At 31.6% G+C, this 27,925-nt stretch overlaps 1 protein-coding gene across 4 annotated transcripts in view; it reads right to left on the reverse strand.

Moving 5' to 3' along the window:
* The window catches only part of LOC143255299 (lachesin-like), an 82,279-nt gene that overhangs the window by 19,185 nt on the left and 35,169 nt on the right, over positions 1-27,925 (reverse strand). For all 4 annotated transcript variants that reach the window (XR_013030530.1, XR_013030529.1, XM_076510750.1 and 1 more), the window contains exons 2-4: positions 9,316-9,435; positions 2,669-2,881; positions 1,732-1,853 (exon numbers count right to left, since the gene is read on the reverse strand). Coding sequence is in view for 2 of the 4 variants with exons in the window: in XM_076510750.1 (XP_076366865.1) it covers positions 1,732-1,853; positions 2,669-2,881; positions 9,316-9,435 (455 nt within the window). In the remaining 2 variants the exon portion in view is untranslated. The remainder of the gene's footprint in view (positions 1-1,731; positions 1,854-2,668; positions 2,882-9,315; positions 9,436-27,925) is intronic.

The following is a 27,925-nucleotide window of genomic DNA, read 5'->3' on the forward strand; positions in this document are numbered from 1 at the left end:
TAATAAAATACCATAAAAGAGAGCACAAGTTGTAGATATTTTTTGAAAGTAAATGCATGACGTATTGTGATAGTATTATAATACACAGTTTTAACTTAAAATTTGTTTAGTATTCAGTACAAAGGTCTACAATTTTAAAGTTTATAGTGATGTTACATCTACTGATAACCATACTTTTAAAAAAGTCTGAATTTTCTAAAACATAACGTAGAATATGTGAACTAAATTATTGTCTTGTTACAACTAACTGATGCGTAATTTATTGAAATATTTAAGAAATTACACTAACAAAGTGTAATGCGTGGTAGTTTTCGAAAGATAGATAACCAGAATAAAAATAAATAAAGATCCAAAATATTGAAAGACTAAATCATCAAACTGTGACCACAAATACATATGAATACGATAAAAGGTGTCGTAAAAATATGAAATAAGGTCCTGCTAAAACATGTATCTTAACGTTGATTCATATTTAGATACTTGTAAACTGTATTTTTCATTTTAGTTTTGACTCTAGTGAAACAAGTTTGAAAGGTCTCCTTGCTCAAAATGGGTATCTGTTTTATCTGCACTAAATGTCCCCAAACTTGGATGTGTGGGCTCCATGGGAGTGATGTAGAAAAGTGACAGGTGGGCTACAACAAATATATATTACTTTTAAGATACTCAGCATATGTTGTTTCATTTGATGGAGGTTTCAACCAGGATGTGGAATGTTTTGGAGCATTCTGGGGGACCTTGGGCTGAGAAGATTTGGAAACTAATGGTCTAGACAATTTCATAACATTGTAGTTGAATTGCTAAACTTAATCGAATGTGTTCTTTTCCGTTTGTGAACACAATTTAGCTGCACAGAAATATTACTAAAATACCAATAATGGGTTGATCTTGGGTAATAAAGTCATCATGTGACCATTAAGTGTCATGTTTAGCTCGATTAAACAGATCTGCTACGTCAAGCCATCTAATTGTGCTTGGATCTCTGCACAGCAACATTGAGGTTGGTATCAACTTCAATGGCACGAATGAATTTCCATGAAAAATGTTTTTGTGGAAGAAAAGCTGTCTATTCCCTTGGCCTACTAGTACAACGTTTGAGTTTAAGAAAGAAATGTTCATGTGTACATAATACAAAATTTGCTTTCACGGTCTAACCATGTACACTTTGCACCTGGTTTAATGTATCTCTGTTGTTGATCATTGCTGCCTTACCTTTCACATTTAGTTTATATTTGTTTTAGGGATAAAATAGATTTATTCTCTTTTATAATGTTACTAAACAAGAAACATCACACTACTAAGGTTTCTAATTACTACTTAATGTCTAATACAGTAAATTGTCCTTTTATTAACCTTCCTCTGCATGTGATAAACATTCTTGTTTGTTTCTTACAATGTTCTACTTCTAGTAGTTTTCGAATATTTCATTTTTTCACAACATTAATAGGGATATTATGAATTTAATAGTTTTATTATATTAAATACATGACGGTTATTTAATATTTCACAATGATTTTATGAGTTATTTAAAATTGTGTTTAAAAGAAATATTTCACAGAAATACGAAATATTTATATCAAGCATTTTGCACGTTTAAAAAATGGTCTGCTACTTAGTAGCGTGAATTTAACAATAATATTTCCGTGTGCATAAATGTTTGTGATAACGTTGTATCATTAGATTGGTTTCATTAGTACATGGGATAAACTAATCACACCTAATATTCCTTACCTCACTTTGCCAAGTGATATTTGGGAGGGGATTTCCATCTACGTGACATTTGATGACCTTCGTATGACCCTTTGGAACAATTACTAAGCCACTGGAAGGCTCAACTGTTACAGATGGTGGATCTGCAATGAGAACATTTGTATCAGTTTTGTTTGTTTGTTTGTTTTTGGAATTTCGCACAAAGCTACTCGAGGGCTATCTGTGCTAGCCGTCCCTAATTTAGCAGTGTAAGACTAGAGGGAAGGCAGCTAGTCATCACCACCCACCGCCAACTCTTGGGCTACTCTTTTACCAACGAATAGTGTGATTGACCGTCACATTATAACGCCCCCACGGCTGGGAGGGCGAGCATGTTTAGCGCGACGCGGGCGCGAACCCCCGACCCTCGGATTACGAGTCGCACGTCTTACGCGCTCGGCCATGCCAGGCCATTTGTATCAGTATTAACTAATTTATATATATATATATTAAAATACTGCTTATTATCACATTGTTATGTTAACAAGTGATAGATGCGCTATTCAGCTATAAAACAACTGTTAATAGTAAAGTTACTGATACTCATAGTGTATGTAATATACCTTGATTGTTGTTATTTGTTATTAAGTACAAAGCTACTCAAAGGGCTATCAGTGCTTTGCCCATCACGGGTGTCAAAACCCGGTGGTTGGGGGTCATATACCTTGAATATGTTGATGTTTTTCATTTAACTTTTAAGTTGTAAAAAAGTGAAACTAGACTTGCAAACACACATGTAAATAGTAGAAATAGTTTTAGTAAATATAAAGCACGGTTTTTAAAGAAGGCCTCCATAACAGTTCTTATTTAAACGTAATAAATTATTTTTTGATGTCGAATTTGAAAAGGAAATTACAGAAAACTAAGCATGAGTAATAACACAACAAATTAAATGTTTCATTGTAATAATATGACTCACATTTGACATTTAAGGTATGAACAAGTTCCACTGGTGGGTTGCTGCTGATAACACATAAATACTGTCCAGAGTCATGTCTTGAAACATCCAGGATTTGAAAAGAATAATCATCCAACACTGATACTCGACTGTCATGTGTAATACGTTGTTTCTCGACTAACAGAACTTGTTGCGTCCCTCCAGCGTTCTTTTTCCACAGCAACGCAAACTCTCCTGGAATTAGAAATATATATATATATTGTTAATAATGTATTCATTTTAATGGACAACAATTGTATGTTATTTGACATTCAAATTTTGATATCTGTATTGAAAGCGCTTATAACTTCCCATAAATACATTAATAAAACATAAAATTATCAATTTTGTCCTTAGTTAACGACCTTGCTAACAATATGTAAGTGTTACAAACTTGACTCAATCTGATCTCCAGGCTTAGATTACATGCTATAACGGTCATTTCAGAAAACTAGCCATAATTTTTCATCATCTCTTTATTGAGGATCATACCCAAATGTCTTGATGATAGAGTTTTATACAAACTAGTAGAAGCTAGAAGTTAATCTGTCTTAAAATGTAAATAACATGAACGATCAATTAAGCCCGAAAATCTTAGATAATAGGACTTTAAACTAAATCTTGGTATTATTTGAATGTTTTATAGCTACAATGTAGTCTTTTGTTTTGTGCAAATGTAGACCTTTTTTACCCCAAGCAAACAGGGAAATTAATCTACAGCTTAGAAAATGTTAAATGGTTTTGTAATGCCACAGCAGAGGAAAATGTAAGGCATTTCCTAAAATGTCTCAGGCGTTATATTTTGGAGTAATCCTGTTGCAATCTCGATCATACAGGCAAATTTAAAGGTGTAGAAAATTGGCCTTACTGAGTATTTGACTATGTATTTGGGTGATCTAAGTAGGTTTTTTTTTTTTTTTTTTTTTTTTGGAAGGTGTTCGTAGTCATGTCACCTGCTGATCGTATGACATTTTCATTCTCTAGTTCACGTGGAGTTGCTAAACAAATCCGTGGAATAAGTCGTAAAACTACGACATTTAATTTACCACTAAAGTTGTTTCTGGACAAGATGTATCAAGCTTATTATACTAAAATTGGTACTGGAGCAAAATTAACAGCTGAAATATTAGTTGATTCAGCTGTAAAGCATACCCAAGGATTGGTAACATCCCAAAGTGTTATGATACAGCTGTTTTGGCTCAATATTTGTTACTAGAGTTTTCCCCCTTCTAGTTGCTATGGCTACAGTACCTATGCAACAAAATTCTTTCTAATGAAGATGCTCAGAGCATGAAGGACAAAGTTTTGTTTTAACTATAGCTTACTGAATCATGTAATGTAGAATTACCTGTATTTTTTAATGAAACTGAATTATCAGACCAAAGGTCTATTCAATTAAATCCCATAGAAAGTTATGGAGGAACAATTGCACGTTATAACATCGGCAGCTTAGGTTAATATATGATAAATTAGTATACCCTAAATTAAATCTAACCAACAGTATGCACAGGTGTAGTAGTCATCCGGGAAGATGGTATATGTTTCAGAAAACCATGGAATTGAATCATGTTATACACCTACAACGATACATGGACATGAGAGAGTTTACTTTCCAGTGGATAATAGACTTTGTTGGGTTTAATTGATGCTAAATTAAGCCACCAGTTAGTGCCAACTTTGTTCTGGTAAATGGCGACAAAATAAAAGTGTTTAAACGTCGATGACTGACTTTATTTTAGCATTGTTATTACAGATCAAAACTAAAGTTGTTGTTCCTGATCTAGGGTCACGCATTGTTATCTTAAGAATGAGCATTCTTTGAAAATTGTCAGCCAGTTTTCATTTTGTGCAACTTATGAAATACGATATTGGGGATAAATCATTTAGTGCCACCGAACACACTTGATTCGAACACAGTAGACTGCTGCATATTAAGTAAATTATGGTAATATAAGAAAAGCATGAAGTATTGAGTTAGAATGCTATAGATGCATCTTTTGTATTGGTGGAACTGTTATACAGAAATGACTTTTCTTTTTTAACAAGAGGTAGCATTAACTTATAGTGTTATGTTACGTATTATAATTTGGCTCGGGCGAGAGTTCAATTTATGTTATGTATTATGATTTTTAATAGCCTGAAACGGGGAGGTAGCTAGATCTTTTTTGATCACACGTGAGTTTTTCATAACTGAAGTTATACAATGACTTTGGAGAAATACTCACGTCCAAAGTTAAACGGTTTGCAATATTCAAAATCTATAAACGTTCCCGGTCAAAACTCTGTAATTTCCTGATTAACAAGCGTTAATCACAGTTATAGCTTTCAATGTTTATAATATACTAACTATAGCAAACCAACAATATATATTGTTGTTCGTGCGTCGGTTTATAAACGTTAAGCATGGTTTTCAAAATTTCAGTTGGCAACACTACTCATAATAACTAGTATTTACATACACACATAACACATTGTTGATTATTACATTCGATAATCTTATACAACTTTAGTGAAGAGGCGGGAATTTTGCAATACCGATTTAACAATATAAATTACTTGCATTTCTCAATATATATTTAACTGATATAAACATCGACATTAAAATACATAGATAACAGTAAATATGTCCCAGTTACCTACATAATCCAAGTGATAGTATTATAATGGTTCTGTTTAACAAACATTGGCTACTTAACTTTCGGCTGGATTGATCATCAACTTACGCGTGGAAAGAAATTAACGTAGACAAACTGTGTCGCTGTATTTCAGCTGTATAAAACCAAAAGTGAATATTCGGTTTTCAAAACAACCAACTGAGTTCAATGCATGGTATTGTGCTCTTAATATTAGTTCAACAGAGAGATAACAGTTTGGTAGGACGACCTTAACAAGTCATTATCTAAACACAGGTGACTTATGTCTGATTAATCATTAACCACATAGGATTTCTTGAACTACCAGAAATGTTGTTGTGAGTCTGGAAACCAAAGAGATGTTGAATACTAAAGTTATAGTTTCCTTTGAGGAAGAATAATGATATTATAAAGGAAAATTGGTCAACATAAAAATGTTAGCATCAGGAAAGAAGCCATATAATGTACATATTTTTGGAAAGCAAATGTATCTCCTAGTAAGAAGGAGAAAATATCTAGGATTTGCAAGAAATGCAAGTAACTTAGTACAGTGACATGTTCTGATACTATTCTTATGCTATGAATAAAAGAATATTTAGAGACGTGAATGAATCTTTTTGCTCAATAAACTTGACTAATGGCTAGTGGCAAACCAAACTGGAAAATAAACTGCAAAAATTTTGCGTCATTTCTTAAGCTAACATAGCTTTAATATTCACAAAGATAATGCAAATCAAGGACTGTAATGGAAGAAACAACCTATCTATGTTTTCAACATTTACTTTTAACCCATACTTAAGGTTACCACTAAGAGCCTAAAAATGGTATTGTAGTATACTAAATGCAGAGATGTCAACCATTACGATTTGAGCATAATCATTACGATTTTGGTGTATACATTACGACTGCGCTCATACAGACAAATATTACAACTTGTTGCAACTCCCAAATTATTATATATTATATAGGCCTATACAATAAAGTGATAAATTGTTCCCCCAGGACTTGAAAGGGGTGAAAAGAAAATGTCTAATGAGATACAAATAAATTTTGATAATAAATAAAAGACATAGTCCAAATGGCTTCTTGCGATAATCATTTTTGTGCTTGAAATAATAAAAAAATTTGTATCTCCGACGTCTACCAATAATTTGAGTGCGGTGCTTCTCCATACTGGGTATGTGAGGGAATCTATAGTTACGTCATCAGTGCTTGTCAGCCAATCAGCGCTCACGTAAATGGGTATTTATCGTTTTCTAAGCGGCATAGAAACACCAATGCAATCGTTCACAAGGTGGAAAAAAAAAGATGCCTCGTTCACCAGATTGTCTTGTTTCTGCCAAATCAAAAAGGACTAAAACTGTGAATCAAAAATTTAGGAAAGAGTATAGTGCAAAATATCCGGTCATTGCATCAAAAGTCACAAAGGCTTTTTCTGCTTACTGTTTGTTCATGTTCAGTATTGTTTTATAAGTATGTTTGTTGCTTTGAACTAAATAAAAGACATAATTTCAAAATAATTTTTTAAAATTTGTTTATTAAATACACAAAACACAGTCATAAATGAGCAATCTATAGCAGTAATAAGTAATAATAGTTATAATAATAATATAATAATAAACAGCTTAGAAACATTGGTCAGGCCTAGGTAGCCGCAAATGATAAAGGGCTCTGTCTACAATCATTACGCTTAGTCATTTGAAATAGTTGGCATCTCTGTAAACGTGCAGATTTATATTTGAAAACAGGATAGTTTATGTTAAAATTTACGGACGTGAATATTTTTTAGTTATATAGTAGACAGAAATAGAGTTAAATATATTTGCTGAACCTTCCAGTGTTGTAGTGTTTATGTATAAAGCAAAAAACTAACACATTCTACACATTCTGATCTTTGTGTATAAAACAACAACAACAAAAAATTATAAAGGTACATTACAATTATTTATTACAGATAAATTAATGTGCCTTAAAAGCATAATGTATACATGTGTGGTTTGTATGACCTTAAATTACAATAAGAATGGAAAGGTTTTTTAAAGAAAACTATGTTTACTTGCTCTGTACAGGATTCCAATAAAAAGAAAAAAAAACGTCAACTGGATTTTACACCTTGTGAATCACACACTATTGTTCAAGCTTCTTTTTATTAAAATAAACGCTGGATTTCATCATATTAGCAGGATACACAATTCACAGTTGAAATATTTTCTTATGTTAATCATTTATCAGATATTGATCACAATTGTGTGTATAATTTCTCATACCAGTAAAACATGATTTATCTATCTGTACATTCTGTTACTTTATAACATAATAATTTGTTTTAAATATTTCATTAGTGGACTTTTAAGGATTTCCAGTAAGAATATTATAGTTAACATCTTGTATGCTGCACGTCATTCTCCAGAAGCGTAAGGAAAAAAACCAATACCAGAATTCATCAGGTGTCTGGACATGCAAAACATGGAAAGCATCAGCGAAACCCTATTTATATAAATAAGTTATAAGATACCAACTATTATAGTATATATATACTGTCTTATACCAGTAAATTATGGCTTACAGATCAGTGGTTTGTGTGACATTACATCACAATAAGGTTGACAGTAATTTGTAATAAATATTTCTTTACTGGTCCTACATATGTTTCCAGTAAAAACAATATAATAATATCTCCACCCACGTACCTAATGCTCACGAGAATTTTTGCTCAATATTAGACTTCGTCATGTTGTCATGTATCCAGCCGTGTACAGCATTTCCATTACGTATTTATGTTTCCTTTATCATGCAAGCTGCACTCTTGTATTTGATGTTATAGTAATGACAGTCACCATCGTGAAAAACGATTAAATCCTCAGTCACATGTTTTATGTTTACTGTGAAGTTCAGCATATTTATGATCGAAATAATAAATATCTTGCCATCTAGTGAGTTGCCCACAAACAAAATCCGTTAAAAGGTCTTACTTGGGTATTAAATATTCAAACAATTCGAAAAATTACTACGGAAGAGCAACAACCATTTCTTTATCACAGAACACAATTTTAAGTAAAATTACTTTCCTTACAACAAGAACACAACATGTAGGTCTGTACATGAGGAATTGCATATATCTTTATTGGTGTAATTTATAAATAATATGAAGTTCTCGCAACTTATTATTTTGTTAAAATAATGGATACCACTTTTAATACATAAAACATTATAGTTTATATTCGCAGAGTTCCAACACTGTTTTCGCCTATTTCCTAGAAATTGATCTTTTTATCTAAAGATTTTTCAATAAGTCATGAATACTGCGACTACTAGCACAAACAGCCGCCCATGGGGCGTCGTTTCTGGAAGTAAGTATGATTGATCAAGGTGAGTAAAGCTGTGATTTTAAGTTCCTCTAATTTGTAGCTTTTCAGAAATGTCTTTCTGTTCGTCAACAATACATTTATCGATTTGCAATGCAAAATTCTGGGGCTCTATTCCCCGCGGTGGACAGGGTACAGATAACCCACTGTGTATGCTTGGAATAAGAAAAAAAAAATCAAAAATAATGCGTGTGGAAACTTATTCAGAAATATCTGTGTTAAATTTTATAATGTCATGAGATATAACTGATTTAGGTAAAATATGTTACGAATAATATAAATAATTATAAGAAGTGCCGAGTTAAATAAGTTCTTTAATTATCACTTATTCCTTGTGTGTGTGTGTTTTCTTATAGCAAAGCCACATAAGGCCATCTGCAGAGCCCACAAAAAAAAATCGAACCCCTGATTTTACTGTTGTAAACACGGAGATTTACCGCTGTACTAGCGAGGGCTACGTCTTTTTCTTTATCACTTATATCGTTTTTATACGCTGATTATACGTTAAACGTTTAATAGTTAAAAACAAACTGCAGAAATTAGAAAATATCCTTAAACTTTCCATCTTGTACGTTGAAATCCCTTCTGTAATAAATTAATGTGCATCGTATCTGGATAAATAATATCTCACCTAGATGGTCAACCTGGCATGCGAAAGTAATGTTCTCTCCCTCCAGTGCATCAATCTTCATAGGAGGATTAAGGGTCTTTGGAACTCGCGTAGAGGGTTGCTCCTTGGTCTCGTTTTTCGCTGAGGAATAAAAAAAAACGTAACTTATTATTTGTAATTCTACATTAAAGTTAAAGTACAAAGAGTGCCCTAAAACGGACTAATAATAATATAGATTATGATGCTTTAACCTCACAACAACAAATTAATATAATCTTTATGCTTATTTGTAAATCATATTATACAAATTATTACATCTTTATATTATGTAGATGAAGACAGCAATGGATGTAATATTTAATTATATTACAAGTGTTTGCAATCTAGCTAGTTCAGAATGAAACTAAAAATCAACTTGGTTACCATTACACCCAGTCAAACATATTGTTTTTGTGTACCTACTTAGAAAGGTGAGAATGCAGAGTTTCATTAGCTAAGTATATCTGTCGTTAACGGAAATTTTAGCTTTAATCCTAAGTAATACACTAATAATACAATTGTGTTTAGCAAAAAAGAATGATATTCTAGAACTATTAACATCAATGAACAATAGACTTAAGAAAAAAATATATAGTTTTACGTTTACACTAGTATTACGTTTCTGTACATATTTAATCTTGTTATTGTACATTTGTGTTTTAAGAGTAAATTCATGAGTGTATTCTGTGCGATACGTTAACAACTGTCATTACATTCATGTTAACAGTAACATACGATAGTTTGGATGCTTGTTCTCTGACATTTCTAACATTCATCACTACAATAAAAAATATTGTTTCCTCGTAATGACGAGAGACCCACTTGGAGTAAAAATATATCTCAAGACGGCTGATATGGGTATTAAGACTTTTATTAAAATATAGTATATTTCAATAAAAGTTTTAATACCCATTCCAGCCGTCTTGAGACACATATTGTTTCCTATATATACTTGAATTAATTAAAAACTATAAACTAAGTGCAGATCAAGGTTTACTGACACAGACAAATCTAATTATTACTTAATTTTCATATCATACTTTAGAGCTTCGTGTACATGCTTCTCTTTTTATGTATATTTTTTACATTGCGTTATTGTGTACTGTTTTTCAGACCTTGAATCCAATAAACTTCAATTCGGTCTCTTTACAAGACTGTGACTTGAATTTCCTTTACTGCCTCTAAACGATTTATAAAATCATATTAGTGTCTGAATTCAAGAGAATAAAATAAAGAGAGAGAAAAAAACACTTACTGTGTAGAACCTCCAAAAATTTTAGGAAAAGATAATTTTTCAAGTAACATTAGTTGTGTAGAGAAGAATACTAGGGATATTGTGTATAATATGAAAATTAACATTATTCAAGCAAAATATCAATTATCTACTATATTGTCTATGTGAATATGCCTTTAGCATAACTTTTTAGTGAAGATACACTGATTAATGTTTAGACAGAGTAATAATTCTTCTGTCAACATAATGACACCATTGTAAGATGAATGTCTAAGTAAGAACCTAGGAGTCTGATGTCTGATGGGTCTTCCCTGTGTATAAATAACAAAAAAAACAACACTCAGATATTGAATTTCTTTAACGTACGATCAAAAGACTCACTAATTAGAAAAAAAAACATATTTAACTAAGCAATAACTGATTTTAGCTTGAGTTGGAAAGCTGGATACATTCTGTACTTGAAAAAAAATTAATTTGAGCAGGTTCGGTGTTCCCTCTTAGAAACAAGTATGATAATGGAAAAAAAAACCCAACAAGATCACAAAGAGATATATTTTACTTAATTGTTCAGGGAAAAAACAAATAATTTTTAACTTATGTTGGATAAAATGTAATTATAGTAATAAAAATCTAACAAAAGTAACAACCTTTTCATGCTTTTGCCAGGGTTTTTTGATTCAATTTTAAACATATTAAAATGCTTAAATATCTAACGTACGTTAAATCATATTACCAAGGAAGTTTTAGCGAATGTTGTGATTGAATCATGCACAAGTGTGTTTTAGATGTTCTAATGATTAATCAGAGTCAATCTGTGAAGAATATCACTATTGAAAAACCCTTTTCAATCACGTTATTATGCGATAGCCAGGAAAGACTCGCCTTTCAATGTAAACCTGTTCAAGGTAACGCCCAAGACTGTTCTGTTTAAATGTTAGTTCTTTTTAGCATCTTTAAGTTTAAAGTATATGGCTGTTAAATGAACGCTTGGTTACATAAAGAAGGGAAAGGAAAGGTCTGCAATTATATAAGGGTGTGGATATTCTGTTGTTGACTTAATCGATAAAGGCATAAATTTTCTAAAATCAAAAGAAATACGTTTTTTTTACGAATTCAAAGACTATAGCAATTTCAACTTAGAACACTTATAAATAAAAATAACTTCAAAATATATAAATTCTGCACAAAGACGTGAGTAAAGACGAATATAAATCTCGGACACTTCTAGTCAAACACAAAAATAGCAATAAAGATGTTTAAAGATTGCTTAAAGATGCTTAGCTTAAAGATGCGAATTCCATCAGCTGCTCGATGTTGTTGGTGCATCCTGAAAGTCAGATAGCATAACACACAACTTGTACAATCCTTCTCAAGTGCCTAAAGTAAATTAAGATTGTCTACAGTCGTCACATTTTTCTTACGAGTAGTCAGATATAAAGGCTATGAAGATAAGTTATAAATTTGTTTATAGCAACCGTAAATTTGCTTATGGACATATAAAAGCAACAGTCAATACTGTTTTCAGTTAAAAGCTGTGATATGGATGACGTTTGTTGTTTTTAAACCTTTGTCAGCAGCTATCAATTAATTATAGCTATGCCAAAGTCTGAGGCATATGACTTGGTTCTTTAGTTCATGTGCCTTATGAAATTGAAATTATCAAATGTTGTATATACATTTTTCAAACCACGTATCTTTATGGTCTGAAAACAAAATACTTTTCGGAGTAAACTGTAGCATTATAGATTATAAAATATTTATTGTAGTGATGTGAGGTATTGGTTAATTTTATACATAAATATTATGCAGTATAAGATAATTATTATAAGATTTCTCCTATATGGTTAATTTTAAAGTATATTTTTGTTCACTTTTTTGACATATATTGGTGTATTTTTATGGAATGTTACTGTTAATTTACTCTCTCCAGTTATGTGTACGTTGTGAGGTGAGATAACATGCACTCTCTCTATGTATCTCATCCAAAAAGAGGGGTGATGATCGTGGTCTTCCACTGTTTTCTTCTTCCTATTCTACATTTTATTTCATGATAATATATACCATCTGATGTTATCCAGCTTTCCAGGTAGTTAAACTTATTGAGCTATCTTATCTGTTCCGCATTTACTTTAATAATGCATAGAGGAATTATCTACCACATTATCTAACGCATTCTATTTACTTATAGTTGGTACTTAAACCCTTTTCTCACTTTTACTAACAACTTTACCTTATTTTTGCTGCTTATTTTCTAAATTAGTGATTAAAACTGTGTCATCAGTATAATGCAAGTTGTTTAAATTGGTAACCCTTCAAATTCCCTTAAGAGTTTTTCACTGCACAAATTGAACAAGTTAGGTAAAAAGACACAGCCTAGTCTTTCATCACCTTCTTCTTTTGGATGAAAAACACTTAATCCATTTCTATCCTTACTCTTGCAGTTTGGCCCAGTAGATGTTTCGTGAAGTTCTCCTGTCCTTACACCAGTGTTCAGTTCTACCAGCATTTTCATTAATTCTGAATGCTTGACTCTATCAAAAGATCTGATAAAGACACACAATAAAAGGTTCTTCTTCGTTGCTATTGCCTTTCCAAAACCATTCGTACCATGAACATATCACTTCTTGTCCTACCATTTTCAATAAAATGACATTGAATGTTCCTAATTTCTTATATTATTTTACTCTTATTACCAACATTTTAAATAGAATATTTGTTACAATGTAGTGGTTCGATGGCGTTCACATTCAATGGTTCCAGGTCGTTTGGAGAGCAATGAAAATCAATTTACTCAAGTCGTCGGGTATTTTGCCATTTTCATAAATATTACCAGATTTGTAGCTTTACTGGTTTTCACTCTGTTGATAACTTTTGTACTTTTGACTTTAGAATTTTCAATCTGATTATGCTCTTCTTAATAGATGTTTTTTCACGACTACCATGAAATAAATCATCAATATTTTCTGTATTTTTGCAATACATATTCTCTTTCCATAATGACTTCATTACTTTTAGCTTCTACACATCCATTAGCAGTGCATCTTCATTTACCTGTGATGTTTTTTATTTTCCGCACATTGTTGTAAAATATTTATCCTTTTGTTTTTCTATTTCTACACATCTTTAATGAAGCTGTATTTCCCCTTGTTCACTGTACATTGATCGAGTTATTTTGTCAAGTTTTTTATAATCTTCCGAACTACGGGTTTTCATTTTCTTTCGATATTCCAGGAGCTCGAGAATTTCGTCTTTCACCACTTTCTGTTTCAATTGCCTTAACTGGTTTTTCAAACTAGTACTTCTTTAAAAATTCCCATTTTAACATATTTCCTTCATCTTCAAGTTCTAAACTGCAACTGAATATATTTCTTTAATCAAAACATTTTCAATTAGAATTGCATGATTGAGCGTTTTTGTCGCTTTTGGCTTTTGAATTTTCTTCAATCTTATCTTAATAGGGCATACAAAAGGTACGTGGTCGCTCCCACAGTCAGCCACTGCGTAAATTTTCGATTGTCGTTTGGCGTTTTTGAAGCTTCTAGGGTATGTATGTGTGTGTTTTTCCTATAGGAAAGCCACATCGGGCTATCTGCTGAGCCCACCGAAAGGAATCGAACCCCTGATTTTAGCGTTGTAAATCCGTAGACTTACTGCTGTACTTGCGGGGGTGCAGCTTGTAGGGAGAGTGTTATAATAAATTTGGTTTCTAATATTACCTCCTGTGCTTCTCATGTAGACCTTTTTCTGTAATTTTCAGACCAATGATTCAGTAATGATTTGATCATTTACAACACAAATAATCAATCTGTTTCTCTCCTTTTTCATTTTTCTCTCCAAGTCCATGTGGTACATCAATATTATCCAGTCGTTCATTTAATTCAATAAATAGCACGCGTTAATAAGGAAATTAAGATTTCAAAATTCAAATTCACTAAATATTGTTGTTGGGTATGACGTTAAACTGTGTGCAACAGTAGGACAGACAACTCTCAAGGTAACAATAAGACAAATTGTTTCTAACTGCTATAGTCTCTGGGTCATTAGCCTTCCTTACCAGGGTTATAAATGAAGCCATATGGGGCTCAAGGCGGATGCCTGGTTCCAATGGGACAATGATAGAGACTTGATCAAGTTGTTTGAGTACTGCAAACCTGCAGCAAGAAATGGCAACATATTTCAGTATGTTGTCAAATATAATCTATGTTATTTCACGAAGCAAAGAAGATGAACATTACTATGAAGGTTGTCCTGGTTAGAAATAGGGTAGACACCTTGACCGTTAAGGAATGTCTTGTGCAAGAGGAGACCTTTGACTGTCAATATGCTACTGTCTTTACCCAGAATAAAGCAGTCAAAGTGGCACATGGATTATGAAGACTACACAAAATTGGAAACTGCTTAATGCCAAGCACAAAATTAAGAGATCGAAATCGGTACTCTAGGTCTGTATGGAATACATTGTAAAAGTACCGAAGCTATTGATTCAGAAGATTTGAAGATTGTCGTTTAGACTACATGAAGGAAAGTTGGGACTGATTTTGAACAAAGGAACTTCACAGCGTTTTCTTCGATATGAGGTAATATCTGATAGAGTAATAGTGTGAAAATAAAGGTTTATTCTTTTAACATTGTTACATTACAGTCTAAGCACTGACAGCTGGAAATAAGGAAGAGAACACTGATTGTTTCTATGAAGACTTAAATAAGCGAAAAAACAGTGCAAACCTCATAAAGCGGTCATAGTTGTGGGAGATATAAAAGTGAAAGTTTGTTAAAACTGGTTATTGAATTGCAAGAATATCTTTTCTGATTCTTAAGTGGTTTCTGTCATTTTGGTCATGTGTAGAAACAAGGATGTTACCTTTATTTTTTATAACGAGTGTCGCTGAAGGACATGTATAAAATGGTGTTCTGGGAACTGTTGCAAATCTTATAGTTTTTCGGTATAATACAGAGTTGTCAAATCTCCCTTCACTTTCATTCTGTGGCAGGATTTTCCATTTACAGCTACTACAGAGGAAACCATCATGGTCAAGAGAGTAACTTGTTTGTTAACTGTAATATCACTATCAAGGCATCAAATAACAATAACGGAATATTGTACTTGCTAATCAAAGTCAAATTATGAAAGTCTCTACGAAGAAAGCAAACAGTTATGTTGAAAATGACAGTAACACTTTATTCAACAAACAATTATATAAATATTTCTAGGCAATTGCATAAATATTTCGTTTCGAATCAGTAAATGCGTCAGTATGTTTAAAGAGAAAATACTTTGTGTTTATGGATATTTACCAACTAAAATATTATCTCTTGTTAAAAAAATATTGTTCGTAGTTGAGCTTCTGGGATATGAACAGCTACATACTCGTAACAAACAGGAATAGAATAGTTCCTGTTAAATTAAAAATAAAACATACAATTAATATTAAATTCGTTAAATCAACATATCGAAAATCCTAAGTTTTTCTAATTACTTCGTCTAGTTTCAATTGTGTAATAGGCTTGGCATGGCTAAGGACGCTAGACTCGTAATCCGAAGGTCGCGTGTTGGAATCCCAGTCGTACCAAACATGCTAGCCCTTTCAGCCGTGGTGGCGTTATAATGTGACGAACAATCCCACTATTCGTTGGTAAAAGAGTAGCCCAAGAGTTGGCGGTGGGTGGTGCTGACTATCTGCCTTCCATCTAGTCTTACTCTGCTAAGTTAGGGACAGCTAGCGCAGCTAGCCCTCATGTAGCTTTGCGTTAAATTTCTAAAGAAACAAACAAACAACTTGTAACAAAGTCACATTACCAAGTATATTTGTGATGAATGTTTTCGCTTTTTTTTTATTGTTCTCCTATAAAATCTGTCCAAACGGATATTTTAAAGAATCATAATCAACTTTTACTTTTAATATAGGGAAGGAAAGTTGCTCATGAGAATTGTTTATTGAAAAAGATGTTTCAGGACATACTGATGGATCTGGTTCGAATTGTCTTGGAAAGTTGTATTTGAAAATTAAATGTTTTCGCTTATTTAATGTACTCGTAATTAGAATTTATAGTGTATCATCAATCTTTAGGGATATATTTATAGATTTATTTAATACCATCATAAATTATGAGATTAAATTATAAATTACTTTATAATACTGGACTTACGGAACAGGAGGTTCAAATCATGGATGTCACTAAACGCGTTATACCCTTTCAGGCGTACAGAGTTTAGAATTATGGCATTCAATTCTACTATTGGTTTAAATTTGTTACATAGGCGTTGGAGAGCTACTGATGTGTTAATCTAAGACCGTTTGGGCAGCAGTTACAAATCCCGGATAACTATGACTGGAACTTGGGGGATTTCGGACTGGTCGCATAGCCTATATGTTACATGTTGTGTGGCTTGGTTTTAAAATGTCAAAAATATAAATTTCTTAAAGGCTTCTATAATAGAAATAAGGGTAACTTTCATAATGAAAATGCGCGAATAAATATCACAGAATTGCTACTGATGGTGTTTTTATCTTGTGAATAATAAAGAAATGTTGTAATAAATTATTCTTGACTCATAGATCATTTAACTACCCAAACAGATCAAATTTTAATTAATCTAAGCCGAATATTAAGGATGCAACGATTTAATATTACCCAGTGGTTTAAAACCTGTGTTTCTAACAGGCTAAAAAAGTAAATTTAAAATTATATGACTTGAAATAATAGTAAGATATTAGTTCACTTGTAAAGATAATATCGGATAGCGTTTATCAAATAACGTTACTAGCTCAACAACGGATGTTTAATAAACTAAACGGTATTGTCTAATATTAAAATAGTTGTTGGTCATGAACAAAAGAACTGTGAAAAAAATGGTAATTTAGTTGAAAGTATGGTTCTCATTGTAAAAAAAATGAGTGATTTAGTTGTAAGTATAGTTCTCATTGTAAAAACAATGAGTGATTTAGTGGAAAGAATGGTTCTCATTGTGAAAAAATGAGTGATTTAGTTGAAAGTATAGTTCTCATAGTGAAAAAATGAGTGATTTCGTTGTAAGTATAGTTCTCATTGTAAAAACAATGAGTGATTTAGTGGAAAGAATGGTTCTCATTGTGAAAAAATGAGTGATTTAGTTGAAAGTATAGTTCTCATAGTGAAAAAATGAGTGATTTCGTTGTAAGTATAGTTCTCATTGTAAAAAAAATGAGTGATTTAGTAAAAAGTGTGGTTCTCATTGTGAAAAAAATGAGTGATTTAGTTGAAAGTATAGTTCTCATTGTGAAAAATGAGTGATTTAGTTGAAAGTATAGTTTCATTGTGAAAAATGAGTGATTTAGTTGAAAGTATAGTTCTCATTGTGAAAAATGAGTGATTTAGTTGAAAGTATAGTTCTCATGGGTATAAAATTAGTAAAATGTTTCTGGTTCTTGTAGCTCCATGTAGAACTGAAAACATCTATTTCTCCGAAACACCTCAAAATAATATCTTAAATAACTTTTTCAAAGAATTTTCATGCGAAACCATCGGCATAATTTCAGAGAAAAAAACCCAAAAAAACAACCTCACACGGAATAATATTAATTCTATAAACAACCTGAAACAAGACAATTAATATATAGAAAGTGTTTTGGCTTCTTTAACTTATTTAAAGAGATTTATTGTTTTGTTTTTTACAAAGTATTTATATTTTATTTCTACGTGAAGGAAAGTGTTAGCATTTGCTTCTTTGCATGCCAATACAATAAAGGAAATGTTATGGTTAGTATTCTCTTATGTTTATTCAAGTTTCCTAAAAATCAATAATAAAAGCATATTAAAGTGCTAAACACATACATACATACATGTTACAGCTCTTAAGATAATATAATGTCAACACTTAAGAAGCTATAAAAACATCAACACCACTCTCAAAAAATTTTAAATAAAGAAATATTACAAAGAAAAAACATTATTCTGGTATACTTATTTTATCATAAGGAATTAGTAAAACATGACTAACGAGAACTACAGATGACATTAATGTTCATAGATGGGTATAAAATTAGTAAAATGTTTCTGGTTCTTTCGAACAGAAACGATTTCAAGAATGTATCTCTAAGAGAATATCATACGTTGGCAAGGTTTAATAAAAGTCTGAAGTAGGCTACGTAAATGTCAACAACATCAAAATTTCAAAAGCAGATAAAGACAATTATACAGTTATAATGATTATACTTAATAACTTAAACACTTAGTTCATTAATACCGAGAGACATCAGGATATCTGGCTTCATTACGTTTCTGTGTCCGAAACTTCTAGGAGTATAAAGTCCTGCTGTTAAACAATCAGCATGATAAACATAAATCAATCTCACTTTATTATGTTTTTGTGTTTAACCATGAACAGTATGTGGTCGTATTGTTGAAAGAGCTTGTGCCAATTTTAATAAGACAAATATATGAGATACATGACACGTTCACAAATCTTAAGTTATAGTAATTTATCATCTGCAAGGAGCAGCTACATTTCTAACTTTTCCTTCATTTAAATAGCCAAAATTTGCCCTTGAAATGAAAATATAACTACGGTTATCATAATATCTTCTAAACTGGCGTTACAAGGTTCAGCACTTGGAAATCACAACTATATTGATGTGGTTAGTCTAGTCGCTGATATCATCTTGTCTTGTTGCTTTCTGATGACTTCTACAGTAAAGTAACCCACGTGAGTCTGTTTATGCTTTGTCTTCTTGTCTTAATTAAATACTAAGTTTTACAAAATTTCAAATTAGCTTACACCCTCTACCTCAATAAGCTGTATTGATTTATCAGCAGTTAAGTCGGAATAGTATCATGGTGTCTTTATATCTTTGTAATGATTGTAGTTCTTGTAGCTCCAGCTGATATAAATCGAGATTCTGTCTGTCTGCAAGCGTATTTTATTGAAAACACATAAGTAGTTATGTATATATATATGCAAATATATATATAAACAAGCGAATTTCAGTCGTGCAAGACATGAAGGAAATGAACACAAAAATAGCGATTTATGTATCAAAAGTCCAGTGGATGATAAAATAAGACACAAGAGAACTGTATATTTTGCAGTTTCAATAAATCAAATAATACTTCAAGCAAAGAGGGACACAAAACATGTTAGCAGTACAGAGTTCAACTTGTATGGGACACAAAACATGCTAGCAGTACAGAGTTCAACTTGTATGGGACACAAAACATGCTAGCAGTACAGAGTTCAACTTGTATGGGACACAAAACATGCTAGCAGTACAGAGTTTAACTTGTATGGGACACAAAACATGCTAGCAGTACAGAGTTCAACTTGTATGGGACACAAAACATGCTAGCAGTACAGAGTTCAACTTGTATGGGACACAAAACATGCTAGCAGTACAGAGTTCAACTTGTATGGGACACAAAACATGCTAGCAGTACAGAGTTCAACTTGTATGGGACACAAAACATGCTAGCAGTACAGAGTTTAACTTCTATTCACTTTCTTCGCCATATTTCTTTTTTCTTTCGTCTATCTCGTCCACAATGTTTCAATTACTTTTACCGCGAATCAGTTAGATATTAATATTTTAATGCTTCTAAAATCCGAGAGCGATACATTTATTTTCTACTGTTGTTCACCTTAAAGTAGTAAATGTTGTTCACCTTAAAGTAGTAAATGTTGTTCACCTTAAAGTAGTAAATGTAGTTCACCTTAAGGTAGTAAATGTTGTTCACCTTAAAGTAGTAAATGTTGTTCACCTTAAAGTAGTAAATGTTGTTCACCTTAAAGTAGTAAATGTTGTTCACCTTAAGGTAGTAAATGTTGTTCACCTTAAGGTAGTAAATGTTGTTCACCTTAAAGTAGTAAATGTTGTTCACCTTAAAGTAGTAAATGTTGTTCACCATAAGGTAGTAAATGTTGTTCACCTTAAAAGAGTAAATGTTGTTCACCTTAAGGTAGTAAATGTTGTTCACCTTAAGGTAGTAAATGTTGTTCACCTTAAAGTAGTAAATGTTGTTCAATCTTAAGGTAGTAAATGTTGTTCACCTTTAAGGTAGTAAATGTTGTTCAACCTTAAAGTAGTAAATGTTGTTCACCTTAAGGTAGTAAATGTTGTTCACCTTAAAGTAGTAAATGTTGTTCACCTTAAAGTAGTAAATGTTGTTCACCTTAAGTAGTAAATGTTGTTCATCTTAAAGTAGTAAATGTTGTTCATCTTAAAGTAGTAAATGTTGTTCAACCTTAAGGTAGTAAATGTTGTTCACCTTAAAGTAGTAAATGTTGTTCACCTTAAGGTAGTAAATGTTGTTCACCTTAAGGTAGTAAATGTTGTTCACCTTAAGGTAGTAAATGTTGTTCACCTTAAGGTAGTAAATGTTGTTCATCTTAAAGGTAGTAAATGTTGTTCACCTTAAAGTAGTAAATGTTGTTCACCTTAAGGTAGTAAATGTTGTTCACCTTAAAGTAGTAAATGTTGTTCACCTTAAAGTAGTAAATGTTGTTCACCTTAAAGTAGTAAATGTTGTTCACCTTAAAGTAGTAAATGTTGTTCACCTTAAGGTAGTAAATGTTGTTCACCTTAAAGTAGTAAATGTTGTTCACCTTAAAGTAGTAAATGTTGTTCTTAAGGTAGTAAACCTTAAGGTAGTAAATGTTGTTCACCTTAAAGTAGTAAATGTTGTTCACCTTAGTAAATGTTGTTAAATGTTGTTCACCTTAAAGTAGTAAATGTTGTTCACCTTAAAGTAGTAAATGTTGTTCACCTTAAGGTAGTAAATGTTGTTCACCTTAAAGTAGTAAATGTTGTTCACCTTAAGGTAGTAAATGTTGTTCACCTTAAAGTAGTAAATGTTGTTCACCTTAAAGTAGTAAATGTTGTTCACCTTAAGGTAGTAAATGTTGTTCACCTTAAAGTAGTAAATGTTGTTCACCTTAAGGTAGTAAATGTTGTTCACCTTAAGGTAGTAAATGTTGTTCACCTTAAAGTAGTAAATGTTGTTCACCTTAAAGGTAGTAAATGTTGTTCACCTTAAGGTAGTAAATGTTGTTCACCTTAAAGTAGTAAATGTTGTTCACCTTAAGGTAGTAAATGTTGTTCACCTTAAAGTAGTAAATGTTGTTCACCTTAAGGTAGTAAATGTTGTTCACCTTAAGGTAGTAAATGTTGTTCACCTTAAAGTAGTAAATGTTGTTCACCTTAAGGTAGTAAATGTTGTTCACCTTAAGGTAGTAAATGTTGTTCACCTTAAAGTAGTAAATGTTGTTCACCTTAAGGTAGTAAATGTTGTTCACCTTAAAGTAGTAAATGTTGTTCACCTTAAAGTAGTAAATGTTGTTCACCTTAAGGTAGTAAATGTTGTTCACCTTAAGGTAGTAAATGTTGTTCACCTTAAGGTAGTAAATGTTGTTCACCTTAAGGTAGTAAATGTTGTTCACCTTAAGGTAGTAAATGTTGTTCACCTTAAGGTAGTAAATGTTGTTCACCTTAAGGTAGTAAATGTTGTTCACCTTAAAGTAGTAAATGTTGTTCACCTTAAGGTAGTAAATGTTGTTCACCTTAAGGTAGTAAATGTTGTTCACCTTAAGGTAGTAAATGTTGTTCTTAAGGTAGTAAATGTTGTTCACCTTAAGGTAGTAAATGTTGTTCACCTTAAAGGTAGTAAATGTTGTTCACCTTAAGGTAGTAAATGTTGTTCTTAAGGTAGTAAATGTTGTTCACCTTAAGGTAGTAAATGTTGTTCACCTTAAGGTAGTAAATGTTGTTTCTTAAGGTAGTAAATGTTGTTCACCTTAAGGTAGTAAATGTTGTTCACCTTAAAGTAGTAAATGTTGTTCACTTAAGGTAGTAAAGTTGTAGTAGTAAATGTTGTTCACCTTAAGGTAGTAAATGTTGTTCACCTTAAGGTAGTAAATGTTGTTCACCTTAAGGTAGTAAATGTTGTTCACCTTAAAGTAGTAAATGTTGTTCACCTTAAGGTAGTAAATGTTGTTCAACCTTAAGGTAGTAAATGTTGTTCACCTTAAAGTAGTAAATGTTGTTCACCTTAAGGTAGTAAATGTTGTTCTTAAGGTAGTAAATGTTGTTCACCTTAAGGTAGTAAATGTTGTTCACCTTAAAGTAGTAAATGTTGTTCACCTTAAGGTAGTAAATGTTGTTCACCTTAAGGTAGTAAATGTTGTTCACCTTAAAGTAGTAAATGTTGTTCACCTTAAGGTAGTAAATGTTGTTCACCTTAAAGTAGTAAATGTTGTTTCTTAAAGTAGTAAATGTTGTTCACCTTAAGGTAGTAAATGTTGTTCACCTTAAGGTAGTAAATGTTGTTCACCTTAAGGTAGTAAATGTTGTTCAACCTTAAAGTAGTAAATGTTGTTCACCTTAAAGTAGTAAATGTTGTTCACCTTAAGGTAGTAAATGTTGTTCACCTTAAAGTAGTAAATGTTGTTCACCTTAAGGTAGTAAATGTTGTTCACCTTAAGGTAGTAAATGTTGTTCACCTTAAAGTAGTAAATGTTGTTCAATCTTAAGGTAGTAAAACCTTGTAGTAAATGTTGTTCACCTTAAGGTAGTAAATGTTGTTCAATGTTGTTCACCTTAAAGTAGTAAATGTTGTTCACCTTAAGGTAGTAAATGTTGTTCAATCTTAAAGTAGTAAATGTTGTTCAATCTTAAAGTAGTAAATGTTGTTCAATCTTAAGGTAGTAAATGTTGTTCACCTTAAAGTAGTAAATGTTGTTCAATCTTAAGGTAGTAAATGTTGTTCAACCTTAAAGTAGTAAATGTTGTTTCTTAAAGTAGTAAATGTTGTTCACCTTAAGGTAGTAAATGTTGTTCACCTTAAAGTAGTAAATGTTGTTCACCTTAAAGTAGTAAATGTTGTTCTTAAGGTAGTAAATGTTGTTCACCTTAAGGTAGTAAATGTTGTTCACCTTAAAGTAGTAAATGTTGTTCACCTTAAAGTAGTAAATGTTGTTCACCTTAAGGTAGTAAATGTTGTTCACCTTAAGGTAGTAAATGTTGTTCAACCTTAAAGTAGTAAATGTTGTTCACCTTAAGGTAGTAAATGTTGTTCACCTTAAAGTAGTAAATGTTGTTCACCTTAAGGTAGTAAATGTTGTTCACCTTAAAGTAGTAAATGTTGTTCACCTTAAGGTAGTAAATGTTGTTCACCTTAAAGTAGTAAATGTTGTTCACCTTAAGGTAGTAAATGTTGTTCACCTTAAGGTAGTAAATGTTGTTCACCTTAAAGTAGTAAATGTTGTTCACCTTAAGGTAGTAAATGTTGTTCACCTTAAAGTAGTAAATGTTGTTCACCTTAAAGTAGTAAATGTTGTAGTAAATGTTGTTCACCTTAAGGTAGTAAATGTTGTTCACCTTAAGGTAGTAAATGTTGTTCAATCTTAAGGTAGTAAATGTTGTTCACCTTAAGGTAGTAAATGTTGTTCAACCTTAAAGTAGTAAATGTTGTTCAACCTTAAGGTAGTAAATGTTGTTCAATCTTAAGGTAGTAAATGTTGTTCAATCTTAAAGTAGTAAATGTTGTTCAATCTTAAAGTAGTAAATGTTGTTCAATCTTAAAGTAGTAAATGTTGTTCACCTTAAAGTAGTAAATGTTGTTCACCTTAAAGTAGTAAATGTTGTTCAACCTTAAAGTAGTAAATGTTGTTCACCTTAAAGTAGTAAATGTTGTTCACCTTAAGGTAGTAAATGTTGTTCAATCTTAAAGTAGTAAATGTTGTTCAATCTTAAGGTAGTAAATGTTGTTCAATCTTAAGGTAGTAAATGTTGTTCAATCTTAAAGTAGTAAATGTTGTTCAATCTTAAGGTAGTAAATGTTGTTCAATCTTAAAGTAGTAAATGTTGTTCAATCTTAAGGTAGTAAATGTTGTTCACCTTAAAGTAGTAAATGTTGTTCACCTTAAGGTAGTAAATGTTGTTCATCTTAAAGTAGTAAATGTTGTTCAATCTTAAAGTAGTAAATGTTGTTCACCTTAAAGTAGTAAATGTTGTTCACCTTAAGGTAGTAAATGTTGTTCACCTTAAAGTAGTAAATGTTGTTCAATCTTAAGGTAGTAAATGTTGTTCAATCTTAAAGTAGTAAATGTTGTTCAATCTTAAGGTAGTAAATGTTGTTCACCTTAAAGTAGTAAATGTTGTTCACCTTAAAGTAGTAAATGTTGTTCACCTTAAGGTAGTAAATGTTGTTCACCTTAAAGTAGTAAATGTTGTTCACCTTAAGGTAGTAAATGTTGTTCTTAAGGTAGTAAATGTTGTTCACCTTAAGGTAGTAAATGTTGTTCACCTTAAGGTAGTAAATGTTGTTCACCTTAAAGTAGTAAATGTTGTTCAATCTTAAAGTAGTAAATGTTGTTCACCTTAAAGTAGTAAATGTTGTTCACCTTAAGGTAGTAAATGTTGTTCATCTTAAAGTAGTAAATGTTGTTCACCTTAAAGTAGTAAATGTTGTTCACCTTAAGGTAGTAAATGTTGTTCAACCTTAAGGTAGTAAATGTTGTTCACCTTAAGGTAGTAAATGTTGTTCACCTTAAGGTAGTAAATGTTGTTCACCTTAAAGTAGTAAATGTTGTTCACCTTAAAGTAGTAAATGTTGTTCATCTTAAGGTAGTAAATGTTGTTCATCTTAAAGTAGTAAATGTTGTTCAATCTTAAAGTAGTAAATGTTGTTCACCTTAAGGTAGTAAATGTTGTTCACCTTAAAGTAGTAAATGTTGTTCAACCTTAAAGGTAGTAAATGTTGTTCACCTTAAGGTAGTAAATGTTGTTCACCTTAAAGTAGTAAATGTTGTTCACCTTAAGGTAGTAAATGTTGTTCTTAAGGTAGTAAATGTTGTTCACCTTAAAGTAGTAAATGTTGTTCACCTTAAGGTAGTAAATGTTGTTCACCTTAAGGTAGTAAATGTTGTTCACCTTAAAGTAGTAAATGTTGTTCACCTTAAGGTAGTAAATGTTGTTCACCTTAAAGTAGTAAATGTTGTTCAAGGTAGTAAATGTTGTTCACCTTAAGGTAGTAAATGTTGTTCACCTTAAGGTAGTAAATGTTGTTCAACCTTAAGGTAGTAAATGTTGTTCACCTTAAGGTAGTAAATGTTGTTCACCTTAAGGTAGTAAATGTTGTTCACCTTAAAGTAGTAAATGTTGTTCACCTTAAGGTAGTAAATGTTGTTCACCTTAAGGTAGTAAATGTTGTTCACCTTAAGGTAGTAAATGTTGTTCACCTTAAAGTAGTAAATGTTGTTCACCTTAAGGTAGTAAATGTTGTTCACCTTAAGGTAGTAAATGTTGTTCACCTTAAAGTAGTAAATGTTGTTCACCTTAAGGTAGTAAATGTTGTTCACCTTAAAGTAGTAAATGTTGTTCACCTTAAAGTAGTAAATGTTGTTCACCTTAAGGTAGTAAATGTTGTTCACCTTAAAGTAGTAAATGTTGTTCACCTTGTAGTAAATGTTGTTCACCTTAAGGTAGTAAATGTTGTTCACCTTAAGGTAGTAAATGTTGTTCACCTTAAAGTAGTAAATGTTGTTCATCTTAAGGTAGTAAATGTTGTTCACCTTAAAGTAGTAAATGTTGTTCACCTTAAAGTAGTAAATGTTGTTCACCTTAAAGTAGTAAATGTTGTTCACCTTAAGGTAGTAAATGTTGTTCACCTTAAAGTAGTAAATGTTGTTCACCTTAAGGTAGTAAATGTTGTTCACCTTAAAGTAGTAAATGTTGTTCACCTTAAAGTAGTAAATGTTGTTCACCTTAAGGTAGTAAATGTTGTTCACCTTAAAGTAGTAAATGTTGTTCACCTTAAAGTAGTAAATGTTGTTCACCTTAAGGTAGTAAATGTTGTTCTTAAGGTAGTAAATGTTGTTCTTAAAGTAGTAAATGTTGTTCACCTTAAAGTAGTAAATGTTGTTCACCTTAAAGTAGTAAATGTTGTTCACCTTAAGGTAGTAAATGTTGTTCACCTTAAAGTAGTAAATGTTGTTCACCTTAAGGTAGTAAATGTTGTTCACCTTAAAGTAGTAAATGTTGTTCACCTTAAGGTAGTAAATGTTGTTCACCTTAAAGTTGTAAATGTTGTTCACCTTAAAGTAGTAAATGTTGTTCACCTTAAGGTAGTAAATGTTGTTCACCTTAAAGTAGTAAATGTTGTTCACCTTAAGGTAGTAAATGTTGTTCACCTTAAGGTAGTAAATGTTGTTCACCTTAAAGTAGTAAATGTTGTTCACCTTAAGGTAGTAAATGTTGTTCACCTTAAGGTAGTAAATGTTGTTCACCTTAAAGTAGTAAATGTTGTTCACCTTAAGGTAGTAAATGTTGTTCACCTTAAAGTAGTAAATGTTGTTCACCTTAAGGTAGTAAATGTTGTTCACCTTAAAGTAGTAAATGTTGTTCAATCTTAAGGTAGTAAATGTTGTTCACCTTAAGGTAGTAAATGTTGTTCACCTTAAAGTAGTAAATGTTGTTCACCTTAAGGTAGTAAATGTTGTTCACCTTAAGGTAGTAAATGTTGTTCACCTTAAAGTAGTAAATGTTGTTCACCTTAAGGTAGTAAATGTTGTTCACCTTAAGGTAGTAAATGTTGTTCACCTTAAAGTAGTAAATGTTGTTCACCTTAAGGTAGTAAATGTTGTTCACCTTAAGGTAGTAAATGTTGTTCACCTTAAAGTAGTAAATGTTGTTCACCTTAAGGTAGTAAATGTTGTTCACCTTAAAGTAGTAAATGTTGTTCACCTTAAGGTAGTAAATGTTGTTCACCTTAAAGTAGTAAATGTTGTTCACCTTAAGGTAGTAAATGTTGTTCACCTTAAGGTAGTAAATGTTGTTCACCTTAAAGTAGTAAATGTTGTTCACCTTAAGGTAGTAAATGTTGTTCACCTTAAAGTAGTAAATGTTGTTCACCTTAAGGTAGTAAATGTTGTTCACCTTAAGGTAGTAAATGTTGTTCACCTTAAAGTAGTAAATGTTGTTCACCTTAAGGTAGTAAATGTTGTTCAACCTTAAGGTAGTAAATGTTGTTCACCTTAAGGTAGTAAATGTTTTTCACCTTAAAGTAGTAAATGTTGTTCACCTTAAGGTAGTAAATGTTTTTCACCTTAAGGTAGTAAATGTTGTTCACCTTAAGGTAGTAAATGTTGTTCACCTTAAGGTAGTAAATGTTGTTCACCTTAAGGTAGTAAATGTTTTTCACCTTAAAGTAGTAAATGTTGTTCACCTTAAGGTAGTAAATGTTTTTCACCTTAAAGTAGTAAATGTTGTTCACCTTAAGGTAGTAAATGTTTTTCACCTTAAAGTAGTAAATGTTGTTCACCTTAAGGTAGTAAATGTTTTTCACCTTAAAGTAGTAAATGTTGTTCACCTTAAGGTAGTAAATGTTTTC

Source organism: Tachypleus tridentatus, chromosome 7 (genome assembly GCF_004210375.1).
Source record: "Tachypleus tridentatus isolate NWPU-2018 chromosome 7, ASM421037v1, whole genome shotgun sequence".
NCBI lineage: Eukaryota > Metazoa > Arthropoda > Merostomata > Xiphosura > Limulidae > Tachypleus > Tachypleus tridentatus.